We start from the raw sequence: 14,357 nt of genomic DNA on the forward strand, positions 1-14,357 counted from the left end.
ACAAGAAATGAAGTGTCAGATGTTATTAAAACCCCTTAACACAGTCAGGAGAAATGAAGAATGGCACCAGAGTACAAATCAATATAACAACACTTAATTCATTCCCTTCTTTCTCTAATGGGAGAGACAGTTGCCATTGTTAAAATTTGCATTTACACAGATAATCTACAATTATTTAACATGGTACCTTTACAAAAGACCCTCAGAGGTGAGTTTATAATTTTAAAATAAATACTGAGACAGATAAGGAAAGGTTAAGTCCAGTGTCCAATACAGCTAACATATGGGTAAGTGTTCTGGATAAAGACCGATCCAAGCCCATTCTCAGCTCCACCACGTTACCTAATAGCTGTGTGATCTTGGGTAAGTTACTAAGCTTCCCTGAGCGTCAATTTCCTCCTTCATAAAAGCATGTGCAGTACTAACTCATTGTTGAGAGGATTAAATGCAGGGGGCAAAAAGACCAAAATGTACAAGGCACTTTAATAGTACAATTCCTAATATAGAGTGATTTCTGTGAATGATTAGAAAATTACTTTATGAGCCTTCTTTTTGTATGACACTTTAAAAATATATGTATGATGAGAGTTCTACAATCTCAAGATTCACTCTTGTGTTCAGCATAAAAGACCAAGTTACCAAAAAATACTCATTTGAGTACAAAAACATGCTCATAAATATTCAGTCTTCTTAATTTGAAACTGAAATTAATACGTAGATATTAATTAACTATAACTTTTCAACAGACTCCATAAACTAAATGCGACAAGCTAATCTAGCTGAGAAGAAAGATGAGAGCTCAAGACAGACCACGAGCACAGAGACATAAAGTGCTATTTAAAACAGGAAGTGTGATAACTAAGGGCTTTTTTCTTTAAGAAGCATGACATTCAGTATAAGAGAACATTTATTAAGTTCTCAACCCTGAAACAAATGCCTTGACTATTTAATTTAACAAAGTTATACTTTGAATGCAATAATATGTCAGATCCTCACAACTTAAGATGTGCATAATTTTATAGAGGATTATGTAGGGCTAATAAAACTGATAATAATTACAACAACATGGGCTATCATTTAGTCAGCACAGGTTTCTTACTTTCTCACAATAAATCAGTGAGAGAAGAAGGAAAAAACCTGTTATCCCCATAAAGATGAACTGATTGACACTCAGGAAGATTATGTAACTTGTCCAAGGTTACAGATAGTAAGTGACAGAACAGAGATTTGAACCCATGATTGTTATCACTTCAAAAACCAATATTCTTTCTGCCCCAAACTGCTTCTCTAGGCAGAACATTAGGAAACGGAACTAAATGACTGGGAAGATCTCTTGAAAATCTAGGATTTAAATTCTTTTTACTAATAAGCTAATATACCTGAGGGTATTAAGCTTCAAGCCCCTGCCCCAACAAGCAACTCTCCAACCCCTATCCCCTTCAGGGAAAAAAGCAAGACAGGAAGACGCAGAAAAGAAGAAAGAATTACTTAACATTAAATCTTTCAGATACAAAAGGGTGATCTGTGGTAATGACCAGCACTAAGAAAGTGAGAGCACGAGGACAGGAAAGAATTTAGATTAGTCATTAGAGAAGAACTTCCTGACAACAAAAATTGAGTCACTGGAACACATTATCAGAGAACGTTATGTAGGATAAACTGAAGAAAATACAACCTCATGAAGGGCTGTCAACACACAAACAGTGTCAACATACACACAAGATGGGGAAGTACAAATATAGCCTACTTGGCTCAGCCTCATTTATAATTTAAAATAGAAAAGAAAAAAAGGAAACTGGTAAAATAAGCTTGACAGCAACAGTCAGGAGACTGCACTACAATTCCGTCAGCCTAAGTACAAGTTAGCAAAATGCTAACCCAATATTTGTGCCACATTTTTCAAAAGACCCATCAAGGCACAGGTACCATTTTATATTTTCCTTCAATTCACTATCCATTAAAACACAGCATCTCGGGCTTCCCTGGTGGCACAGTGGTTGAGAGTCTGCCTGCCGATGCAGGGGACACAGGTTCGTGCCCCGGTCCGGGAAGATCCCACATGCCACAGAGCGGCTGGGCCCGTGAGCCATGGCCGCTGAGCCTGTGCGTCCGGAGCCTGTGCTCTGCAACAGGAGAGGCCACAACAGTGAGAGGCCCGTGTACCGCAAAAAAACAAAAACAAACAAACAAAAAACCCACAGCATCTCTATTTCCTCTGCAAATTCACGTTCAGACTAGAACCAGTGCTCTAGTCTAGGCTCAAAGTTAGTCATCACAGATGCACTGGTAAAATAAAACCCAAATTCTGCTAGTTTTGTAAGTATGTTTTGGGAGAATTTTGAATGAAAAATATCACAAAGATAACTTCCTTTGGGATTAAAAACAAAACAAAAAAACCCCACATAATTTTGGTGGAATTATTAGACCTAGGAGAATCGTGTCTGTTCCACACGCCTGTACCCCTTTCTCTCACTACATGAAATCAACCCATCCAAAGTTGATCGCCTTAGGAAACCGCAGGGTCAACGATTTCGTTTAACCCTTTCCAATGTCAGCTGAGTCTTGATGTGAACTTTTACTATCCTGTAAAAAAATGAGAAGTCTACATGTTCCCGGTAGTAAGAGGATTCTCTCACTTTCATTATAAAAAGAAATATGTTTCTTTTATGATGATTATGTTTATTATCAGGGAAAAAAAGGGCTACTTCCATTAAAAAACAAATACACTCAAGTCAGCCAAGTTAATGCTTTTATATTCCTTCCCTTTTTTTCTCTACAGCCACTGCCATCCAAAAGAGAAGTAACCTCTCAGCCTCTGGTCCTACCTAAAACCCTCTCCTTTCCACGAGACAGAAGAGACTTCGGACCATTAATTATTTGGTTCTAGTAATATACCCCAGTAGTTGAGAGCATAAGTACTTGCTTTTGGGAGACCTAAAAGCTAGGGCAGACCTACCTTGTGAGTAGAGAAGGATCTGCATCTCTAAAAGAACACAGGTAAACACCTGTACCAAGTTCTCCAGGCCCAGGAGCTCGAAGACCTCTCGGAGCGGGTAATCGGAGAGAGGAAGTTCACTGGGGCCCGGCCTCTGACAGATGACGGGTTCATAAACACCATAAAATTTCAGTGATCTCCCTGGAGGAGGAAGGGGCACCTCATAGAGAATATTATGGATGTAGCTCTCAAGCGGCAAGGGTGGTGGCTGCTGTGAGGTAACTGCCTTGTAAAGCTGAATAAGGAATTTCTTGCAGGCCTGCATGAAAGGCAGCGGTGTGATCAAACATATACTTTTTGAAACATACAGGGTGTCTCTGCTGATGTCATAAGAGTTGTATCGCTGGAGTTTCAAAAGGGAAGTTGTATCTCCCTCGTCAATACTGCTTGCCAGTGAGTCCATGCTGCAGGAGGATGACGCGTACAAGCTGCTGTAATGCTCTGCGTTGTGCATCTGGTAGAGCGTCTGCATTGCTGTGCAGATTTGCTTACTTGTAACTTCTTCATAAAAAGTGAGAACAAAACCGTAGGTACGAGAACCATCTTCCCGGGTAATTATAAATGAGTGGAACTGAGGGTCTTTATTGTCAGTTTGTGTTCTGAAAGATAGTCCTTTAGGCATGCACAACTGTGGAGGAAGGAGAAGAAAAGCATCAGAAGGCAGTACACAAACAACTTCAAACCAGAAAAAAATGTTTGTGAAGCTCCATCTGAGCTTGTGACCTTCAGTAAGTCATGTAACTTCTCTGAGCCTCGGTTTCTTTATCTACAACATTTGCTGCATCAGTGACTTGAAGACAAAATATGCAAGGGCACTTCACAAATATTTAGTATTTAAGGACTATTTTTAGAGTAATGTTGATAATGTCTCAGAGGAATACAGACAGGTGAAGGCTCATTTGATAAATGGAAAAAAAGTTAAACATAGAATAATAAAAACAACAGTATCATTTTTGTATCATTTTGAACAATATTATCCTTAGGAAAATAAGCTTTGAAAATTAAATGATTTTTTATTTACTGAAGCAGAAGGGCAGAAACAAGACATTTTAGATTATTTCCAGCAGAGACCATGTCCCAGGTCTTGGGAACTACCCAGGATTGAGTCAAACTTGGGAATAAAATTACATGAGGAATTAAAGATGCTATATTTAAGATACTTACAAAGCACAAGAAAATAAAATCAAGTCTTTAAAACATTTTAAACAAATTACAGAAAATGTGAAATACACTAAGGAAAACAGGACTTGTAATTCAACTATCCTAAAATAATGATCATTATTAACTTTTCTATTATTCCTTTCTACTTTTGTATTACAATATACTTTCTGCATAGAAATAATTTTACCATACATTATGACATTTTTTTTCAGATTTAATAGTCGATCTGGTGTAAAACTTAGAAGTTCTCCCAAATCCCCACATCACCAAAAAGATGTAATTCACTTAAGAGTTACATGTCCTTCATCCAAACTGTGAACAAACACTTATTAAGTGCCTTTCTGAGCTAGGCCCTGTGATGGTGATACAATGGTGAGAAAGACACAGTTCCTGCTCCTCTGAAGCTTCCAGTCCAGTAAGGAGGACAGATGATTAAAAAATTATTAAAAAAAAATTATAAAGTATTGGAAGTGCTACGATAGGGTAAATATAGGCTGCTAGGAAAAAACACAGCAGGAGGACATAAATGAGAAAAGAGGAAGCCACCAGGGGAAAAAATGAAGGAAGCCCAAGCGGAGACCTGAGGATAAGTATAGGTGTGTATAGGTGTTAGTGAGATGAAGAGAAGGCAGAGAGGGCACGTGCAAAAGCCCAGAAGACAGAATGTGAGGTTCTGGGGAACTGAAACCTGCTCTTCAGCTCACTTACTCTGCTGGGGGCCTTCAGACAATCCCAGTCCTCGGCCTGGAACCACCCTAACTCACATCCAGTAGAGCAAAGGGGCTACCCTGCCAAACCCTACTCAAACTGCAGATCTGTAAGCAAAACGATGATTTTGTTGTTTTAAATCAAGAGACTATAGCCCTGAGGTCAAATCCAATCTGCCACTTGTTTTTGAAAATAAAATTTTATTGGAACACAATCACGCTCCTCCATTTAAGCACTGTCTACACAGCTGCTTTTGCACTACAACAGCAGAGCTGAATAACTGCAACAGAGACTGCATGGCCCACAACGCTCAACTATTTACCATCTGGCCCTTTGTGGAAAAAAAACCCCTGCCAGCCTATGTTTTAAGCCACTTAAGTAACATTGGGATGGTTTGTTATAGAGCTATATATACCCAAAACACTCCCTTACTTCCTGTAAGTGTCCATATAAATACTACCTTAAAGAGGACTTCCTTTATTTTTCCATAAAAAATAGTGTTTTCATCCTATAAATGCCGTTAAAATGTCACTTCTCCTCTAAAAAGTCTCTGTTGAATGAAGTAGTTAAAATCTTGCACCATAGTATACATATGTATACTGTATAATGACACACAGTAGTTTCTCAAATTTTGTTTCATCTCTAGATTGAAAACTACTCAAGGACTCGTAATAGCCTTAACGATTCAAGAGTACCACACATGGAACAATACACTATTTGGGGCCGTAGTAAATGGTGACTGATAAAGATAAAAAGCAAAAATTGTGAAGCTCAGCTAAGTATCCCAGTGAAAATGTCTTTATATTTCATATCACTGAATATAAGAAGTGGAAAGAGCTACGGTAGCTTTACTTAATTATTATTATATATGTATGTTGACAAAAATTAAATTACTGTGTACATTTGCGCAAAATAAGATATAGATTTAGGTAACACACATGAATACCTCGATCTGTTGGGGGAAATTTTGCTTATTCCTAATCTTGGGAATAAAAGGCCATGGCAGAATATTTTCATAAAGAGGCCTTCATAATTAAAGCTGCTTTCACCATAACAAGTCAATGAGATCTTCTACTGATTATGAATGAAAACTCATCTGACACATTTACTATAGTCAATAAAGATTGTAGGAAGGATGACCTGAATCAGTCTTGCTCCAGGCTAAGCTCAAACCTGCATAGCATAGTGCATGGCACACAGAAGTATTTGTTGACTGACTGAATGAATAAATGAATGAACAAGAAAACAATCAAAAACAACAGCTCGGGGTACAGGATCAGATTTAGTTCATCTCTTCATTCAATCTGTAGCTCTCTTTTTACATCAAATAGGCACACAGAAACACAGTGATCTCCAAAGTCAACATAAAGACTTCATTTAATTGACAGGGTTTCCTGACATCATAAACTACAAAATTCCAGCTCAAACTGTTTTTGAACAGCTGCCAAATATTCCCTGAAGGATCTGTAGTTTTCGTCAGCATGCATTCAAACATCTACAGGAAGAGCCTGCCAAAAGTTGTGCTCAAAATGAAGAATGACTTTCTATGTTACAGATAACAGATGTAAGAATTATTAAATTCTCTTTCTACGTATCAACAAAACTAAGAATTATATTTCTAATCTTGGAACCATAAATTGGAAAATGCTATTGCTTTTTCATTTTTAAAAGTGAGAATCATATGATTTGTCAAGTTTATTTTTCATAATCCTAAACTGTAAGTCAAGATTTGCTCACCATGGCATTCAACAACATCTTTTAGCCCCTGATATTGCTGTCTACCAACAATATCCCTCCCCACCCTACTCTCCCACAACAACTAAAAATTTAGAGTTGTCACTGCTGACCAGATTGTCGCTGGCAATCAGATTACTCTAGCCAAATTGGGCTCACAATGCTGTGTACCTCTCCTGGTTTGAGTGACCAAATGTCCTTATTATCTCTCTGGACTCTTTTAGGCAGTGTGGCTAGAATTTTAACAATTCTTTTTTCCATTTTCTATAGTTCTATTAATCCCGCTCCTTCTCTCTCACTATACAAATAAAACTCTCAATGAGTCAGCTTGTCCTTCCTTTCTTGCTTCCTTCTTTCCCTCTCTCTTTCCTTTCTTCATTTAATAAACATTTATTTCATGTCATGTATTGCATTAGATCTTGATAACTCAAAACACAAATATGAAAATCACCCCTTACTTCTGGGAGCTTCTAGCCTAATAGGAAAGAAAGACATATAAACCAGCAGTTACAAAATAATGTAACCAATACTGCTACAGAGTGTGTTCAAAGTATTATAGGAATAGAGAAGACAGAGCACCTAACCATTCCTGCTTAAGAGATGGTTTTGCAGTGGAGGTGACACCTGAACAAAGACAGGGAATGGAAGTACTGTAAGCAAGCATATAGACCTTCATTTATTCAATGATTAGAACCTCTACTATGTGCAAAGCTAGGGATATAGCAATGAATAAAAGAGAGTGTTCCTGTCCTAATGGTACTTACTTTATAGCAGGAGACAGGGAGTAGACAACCAGCTACATAATTAATTAATTGCAACTGTAACAGTGCTACAAAAAGGTACAAGGTGCCAAGAGAACCTAAGGGGACCTGGCTGAATGCTGGAAGGGTGATGGAAGGTGGTGGTTAGAGATGGCTTCTCTGAGGAAATCATGTTTACAATGAAATCTGAAGGGTCAATACGAAGAATTCACTAGGGGAAGGAGAAGTGGAAGAGCCTTCCAAAGAGAGGTGAAAGCAGAAGCAGAAGCTGTAGTGTGAAGAACAGAAAGGACAGGGGCAGGAGGCCAGTTAGACAGCTATTGCAGGAATCCAGGTAAGAGAGCTTGCTGGTTTGCACTAAGGCGGGTATGTAGAAGCGCAGAGAAGTAGATGATAACTGATTGCATATGGGAGAGGGTGAGAAAGTGGGAACTTTCATGCATGATGCTAGATTTTTGGCTTAGGCACTTAGGTAGATGGTTGTACCATTCACTGACCAAGATTGGTGGGAAGACTGTGAATTCAGTTTTGGGCATGCTGAGTTTGAGATGCCGGTGAAATATTCTAGCTGTGATGTTAAGAAAACAAGTGGGCTCCCCCAGTAGTGGCTGGATTAAAGCCCCCATTCCTTTGATTTTATTGTGAGACATGAACTTAAAGCTGGGTCAAAATGACGGCTTATTTTCATTCCAATGTCAGATCTATTAATGTAACTAAGGGTTATCCATTTCAAATTCAAGTGCTTCCTGAGTCTGTCAAAAGTACATAGTGCTCTTTTTCCTTGCATTTTGCAAGACGGATCTCTAAATAGGTATTTTCCAGCCAACCCTTTACCCTTTACTCTTCGCTCATCATTCCACTCCACGCTTCTTTGTGATCAAATAGTAAATTGTAAACTTAGAGCTTTACAGATTATAAAGAGCTATATAATAGTCATTACTCTTTAGTTACCTGAAATATCATATATCAGATGTTTCATTTAGGACATATATACAAAAAAGAATCTTTATATTTCGTAAAACTTGCTTTAAAAAGTATTAACGTATTTTCTTCCTAACAGTTCCTAGGTTCTCTACATTCTTAAGGATAAGCTCCATCTAATTAGAACATTACATAGACGGTCATGGATGCCAATATGCAGATTTCCTTAAAGAGATCTGAAATGGGGGCGGTGGGGTGTGGGGGGAAGACAGGGGAACTTCAGCTCCATTTGCAATGTTTTGTTTCATTTAAGAGGAAAGGTATGACTCTGAAGCAAATCTGTCAAATGTTGACATGTTAGTTCTGGGTGATGGGTATATGACTTGTTTTGTTCTCTCTGTTTTATGATACTTCCATTTTTTTCCCCACAAAAATCTGGGAATCCACAACCAAAAGAGAATAAAAGCAATTAATTCAGAAGCAATTTCAAATGTCACATAACTATTTTCTGTTATAAATGCACTGCACTCTTATACATGGAATTTTTTTTTTATTTAGCAAGTTTCATTGCTTTGGGGTACTTAATTTGTATGAAATTCATGACCCTTATCCAAAGCTCCACTTTGTTAGCAGAATGAGTGATATTACAGAAGGCAATAATTTATTGGAGTGGGGTTTTGCTAAAGGCAAGAACAAAGCTTTATACCTTTAGGTAGGAATAAATTATAGCTTCATACAAATGTACTTACTAATAAATCAAAGAGGAAATTAAGGGAAGTAAATCTATGACCCAAATGCAGACTAGTTTAATGCGATGCTTTTCAGAGATTTTCAAGGAGTACCAGCAAATCCCTTTAGATTTGCAGCAATAAACAAAATGTTGTATGGTGCTTAAGCGTCGAAACACAAGCCTACGTGTCTATTCTTCAGAGGGAAATGTTTTCTGCTTCCGTAAAATAACTCAGAGAGAAGAGGTAAAGAAAATATCAAAGACAGATCAAGGAAGCTGATAATTGCTTTAGAGATGAATGTTATGCAGATAGAGGTAAAGGCTAACACAGATATCTCACTGTTAATCCATCCAAATGATTAAAAGTAATAAAACACATCAAGTGTGGCATTTTGTTCCAAATGACTGTGGATTCATATTGTAGTAAGAAACTAGTTTTGGACACCATTCTGATTTCTCACAGAATAATTTATACTTTGAAATATATTACTAATTTAAGAAGATTAAGTGTTGTAATCTATTTACATTCTAATCCATTTTTCCACTGCTTCATGTAGGCACTCTTTTCTTTAATATCTTTCCAATAATTTGCTGGCATAAGCAGCTGATAAATTATTTTCTGTCATTGCTGTTTGCTCCCTATTTTAATCAGAAGCTTGTCTGTGCTCCTCCAAGTCTCATAAATATAACTAACAGTTGTGTTCCTCTTAATACCTATAGCACTGTCTTCACCAAAGATGAGGCTAGGCCCCACAGTAACAACTTCCAGCAAAATGGCAACTCATTATTTTGGTATAGGGTAACAGTCAAGAGAAATAAGTACACTGTGCTCTGTAAAGAATCAAAGTCGAACTGCCAAGTGCCTTAGACATCTGTCCTTAGAAAAAGTACCATGCTATTCCATCCTTGGAATAAGTCCAGACTGGAATGGGTTTACTGTGATAAGAGAAATACTGCAAAGGATCCAATGTGACCCATATCATTTTGGGGCATGTCAAAACCAAGTTACATAGCTTTTCTTTGGGGGAGGCAGCATGCAGGTGGGAAAAAAGTGAGCTAGAGAGTAAAAATGATCTGGATTTAACCTCTGAGACTCCCTGTATAACTCTGGGCAAGTAAACTTAACCTCTGTAAAATATGAATAAGAATCCTCACTGGGTACATGTAAGCATGTATGTGAAAGTAACATTCATGACGTATCTAGCAGGCATCTACTACTAAATATTAATTTTCTTCCCTTACAGTATCACATCATAATGGGGTCTTTTGGCTCCACCTTTAAAATACTCAAAAAGAACCACAACTATGTGTCTCACTCCACCTTCCCTTTTTTCTTTTCTGGCCGCGCTGCATGGCATGCGGGATCTTAGTTCCCCGACCAGGGATGGAACCCACGCCCCCTGTGTGGAGTCTTAACCACTGGACCGTCAGGGAAGTCCCTGTCCACTTTTAATCACTTCTGTGCCTATCACGCCTGATTTACTCACTTTGGGGGCCCCTGATTTTTATAATCACAGAGATCATGGAGGAACAAAATATCATGCAGGCCTCTAAGAAGGACCCTTCCTAAATGACCTGAAAATTATGACCTACTGTATTTTTAAGAACCTCTAAAGGGACTTACAATCACCACTGGTAACTCATTACATTAATTTAAATTCCTTATAAACAAATTCCTACTAATGTCTAAATGATGCATTGAAGTTCCTTTCCTACCTTACTTTGTGAATATGATAAATTAAAGACCCATCATAAAACATTCCTTGAAATATGAAAACTGTAATCATGCTCCTTCCATGAGGCTCCACTTCAGGCCAAGAAAATGATATCACTGTTACCAAAGTATCTATGTATTAAGTAATACAAATTCACCACACAGCTTAATAGCCGGAAAAGAAAATGGGCTTTGAGGGTCTGTTATACACACTTATTAGCTATGGGGACCTTAGGCAAGTTACTTAACCTCTCTGAGCTTCATTTTCTACATCTGTAAAATGAGGATACTATATCTTAAAGAATTTTTTATTTAAAGGGTTAAATTAAATGAAATAATGTAGACATTCAAAATATAGTCACTATTGTCATCTTAAAATAAAAAGAAGGCTGAAGAGGAAAAAAAAAACAAACAAACACATACCATGTTTACTGCATCTTGATCGAAAGGGTTCCATTCTATATTCTGAGGATAGTGGGCCAGAACTTTGGATTTGAATGTTCTTCTCAAAGGACTCTGGTCAAAATTTTCACCTACAACAGATAATTAGTAATTAGTTAATATCTAGAATTTTTTCAAAAGCATGTCATAGTTTTATTTTTATTTTGTATATATACTGACTGATAATGTTGAAATCTGATTCAATTTCTACCTCTAATAGTCTCAGTTGTAAATTTTTCAATGGACAACTGAAAAGGAACTGTTAATAAGAGATCTGCATTTAAAAGTTCAGAATCTGAATTTTAAAATCCTGGCTACACAACTGATACTAAAAATCAAGACATGCTAAAATAATCCTTGCTGTAACCTAATTACTGTCCTCATTTCAACATGTGGTGACCAAAAAAAAAAAAAAAAAAAATCTATTTGGAAACATTTAACTCACTAAAGAAACATCTCAAATTAAGCTAATTATACTTCTTAAGATCCTGAAATTTTGTACATGGATAGACTTAATGCTGCAGTGCCCAAAGGAGGCAACTTTGCTTGAGTTCCCACAAAAATCTCTGGTAAATTTGACTGCATCTCCATGCTTTTACAAGTAACATTATTAATAGAATCAGAAACATCATTACTGAGTTGTCTGGTTTAGCAGACAGAACACATTAAGCACACTAACCTCTGAAAAGAAACAAGCTATTCTAAGCCAATTTTATCACCTGTTAAAATTCTGGAAAGGTAAAAAGACTATCCTTTGATTATTATATATAAGAAAATTCAGTAATAATTGTTAGCTCTTTATGTCCTTGACTAAATTAACACCCATGGGACCTGTTACCTCCAAATGCCTTACTTTCACAAAATATTTTCATATGGATGGATCTCAAATTCTCAGTGTCAGAAAGTTGAGATTAAGGAATTAGAAGACCTTGGGAGCAATACCATTCTGTCTCCTGTGTTCTTTCTACTTGTTAAGTTCTAAGTAAGTACAAAACACAAGCTGATGTATCAAGATAAATGCCACCTACCAGTATCTGTACAAATAAAAATATCATAAAGCAATTCATGAGTCATATTCGGACACCTAGTTAGACTCAGTTTCCAACTCTGGTAAAAATATAAAAGACATATACTAAAACACCTTTCAGTGCAAAACTTATCAGATCACAGAAGGAGGGAAAAGCCACACTATAAAATCTTGTTGGAGACTGCAATATAAAATACACAGGAGCGTTTTTGAATAAAGGCACATAATTTAAATAGATTTACTGCAACAACTAACCGTTTACTTCTAATTTCAGCCCTTGGCTAATGATCATTTTCCTTTGGATTCCTCTTACTTATTTAGGCAAGCACTTCATCTCTATGTCTTTCTACCTCATATTTCCATCTTCTAAGAGATAGAGAGCTTTCACTTCTAGAAGAGAAACTGTCAAATGCACCCCTAAGGAAAGTTTATCAATTTCTGCACCATGCCTCTAGGGTATGGGAAAGTCAATGGAAAATGTGAAACCATCCATGGGTCACTACTCTGAAGAAAGGAGTGAGGGCTAACGGTTGATTTCAGAAAGGGTAAATGGTACCTTTAAGCTGGTACTAGATTTTCATGCAAATGCTAAGAATTTTTAGATTATTTACTTCTTCATTAAAAAAAGAAAGGTTACTTTTCACTTCAAGTCAGAGAAAAAGAAAAACAAAAATTCTCTCCTGGTTCTAAGGTTTATGCTGCTGACTGTGCTAGTGACACAGCAACGGGATATCCTCAGATAATACCCAGCCATCAAGAAACCCTCTCCTTCGCCCACCCTCAAATACCAAAAATGCTTATTTTATCATTCACAAATGTAAATAAAATATGAAATACCCCAGGAGCAGAAGAAACAGCATATAATGCAGGATATAACTCCTTGCAACTTACCTTTTAATGAATTCCTGCCTCAGTTTGGTTAAAATAGTAACATTATCTTCATTCATATATCAAGTTACTAATGCGTCAGGAAATAAATCAGAAAAGTCATGATACTGCCATTTTCAATATAATTGTCCTGTTAAGGAAGGAACACCACACCCTCTTGAAGCACAATGAATCAACCAGAAGAGAAAGAAGGAAAACCACCTCCAGGGAAGAAGAATTTCACAAAAACAAAAACCCACGAAACAGAAATACAAATCTAACAAAAGAAAAACAGAACCACCACCACCACCATCACTTCTTATGAGACTGCTTTAGAAGGGGGTAAGATCATTGCTATATACACAGCTGTCTTGGCAAATATTATTTTGAAGAAAATTTGGAGAAAATCTGAGTGATAATTCTGATAACACTGTTAAGGATTCAGAAGTGAGTAAATGCAGCTATTCCTACTAGTACCAGTCAAAGAAGAGAATCTTGGAGATGCCTTTTGGAGGTGTGAGACAGAGCAGCAACCTAACCTTTGCACTTTGAACCCATAAACCTCTAACAGAATTTATTGCTAGGACTTAGCAGGAAAAATGAATCAGTCTAAGAATTTGGATTCCCAGGAAATGGAAATTACATAAGTATGCTTTACTTAACTTAAAATCCACCTTTTAAACATTATCCTGAAATAAACAAGGATTATAAATTTGTGCAAATATTAATATTCCCCCATGACAACTACAAGTGGACTTAATTTCAAGTAATATTGCCAAGTAACCTCCTACTGACCTTAAGCTACAATGAAGACTTTTCTCCTAAGAAAATAGGACATATCTGCCAAGAGAGCTTAAACACTAATGAATAAATAATTTCTTCAAGGCTTGAAGCAAATGAGGTCTTTACAAAAATTAAGATGCAAATGAAAGAACAGAAATACAAAATAATACCTTTTTTTTGCCTAAACAAAAGTGAATAAAGAAGCAATTTGATGGGCTTGGGATGAATTAAAATAATAATTTCTAACACCTCAACTTTTATTTTTATTTTTACCTGAAGTCGTATTTGCAGCACCTTGGCTCTTGCCATGACGATCTGCTTCTAGCCATTGGTACAAAACTACATAATGTAACAGAAACAAAAAAGCTTTATGAACAAAGAAACACAAACAAAAAAGCAAAAATGACTGTGAAGAATGGAAAATGAGAATTAAAAAATTAAACAAAAGCAATTAAACATGAGACATTAACATCAACGGAACACAGCTTAACACTAATAGTACGTAGCTTATAAGC

The 14,357-nt window shown here is 36.7% G+C and overlaps 1 protein-coding gene across 4 annotated transcripts in view; it reads right to left on the reverse strand.

The window, feature by feature from the left end:
- Positions 1-14,357, reverse strand: part of DENND5B (DENN domain containing 5B) — a gene marked incomplete at its 5' end in the record, with an annotated part of 211,739 nt that overhangs the window by 98,703 nt on the left and 98,679 nt on the right. For 3 of the 4 annotated variants that reach the window (XM_082665158.1, XM_082665160.1, XM_082665161.1), the window contains 3 exons: positions 2,957-3,623; positions 11,148-11,257; positions 14,116-14,181. In XM_082665158.1, the coding sequence (XP_082521284.1) occupies positions 2,957-3,623; positions 11,148-11,257; positions 14,116-14,181 (843 nt within the window). The remainder of the gene's footprint in view (positions 1-2,956; positions 3,624-11,147; positions 11,258-14,115; positions 14,182-14,357) is intronic. The other variant, XM_082665159.1, reaches the window with a different exon arrangement.

Source organism: Grampus griseus, assembly GCF_964374135.1.
Source record: "Grampus griseus genome assembly, chromosome: 11".
NCBI classification, from domain to species: domain Eukaryota; kingdom Metazoa; phylum Chordata; class Mammalia; order Artiodactyla; family Delphinidae; genus Grampus; species Grampus griseus.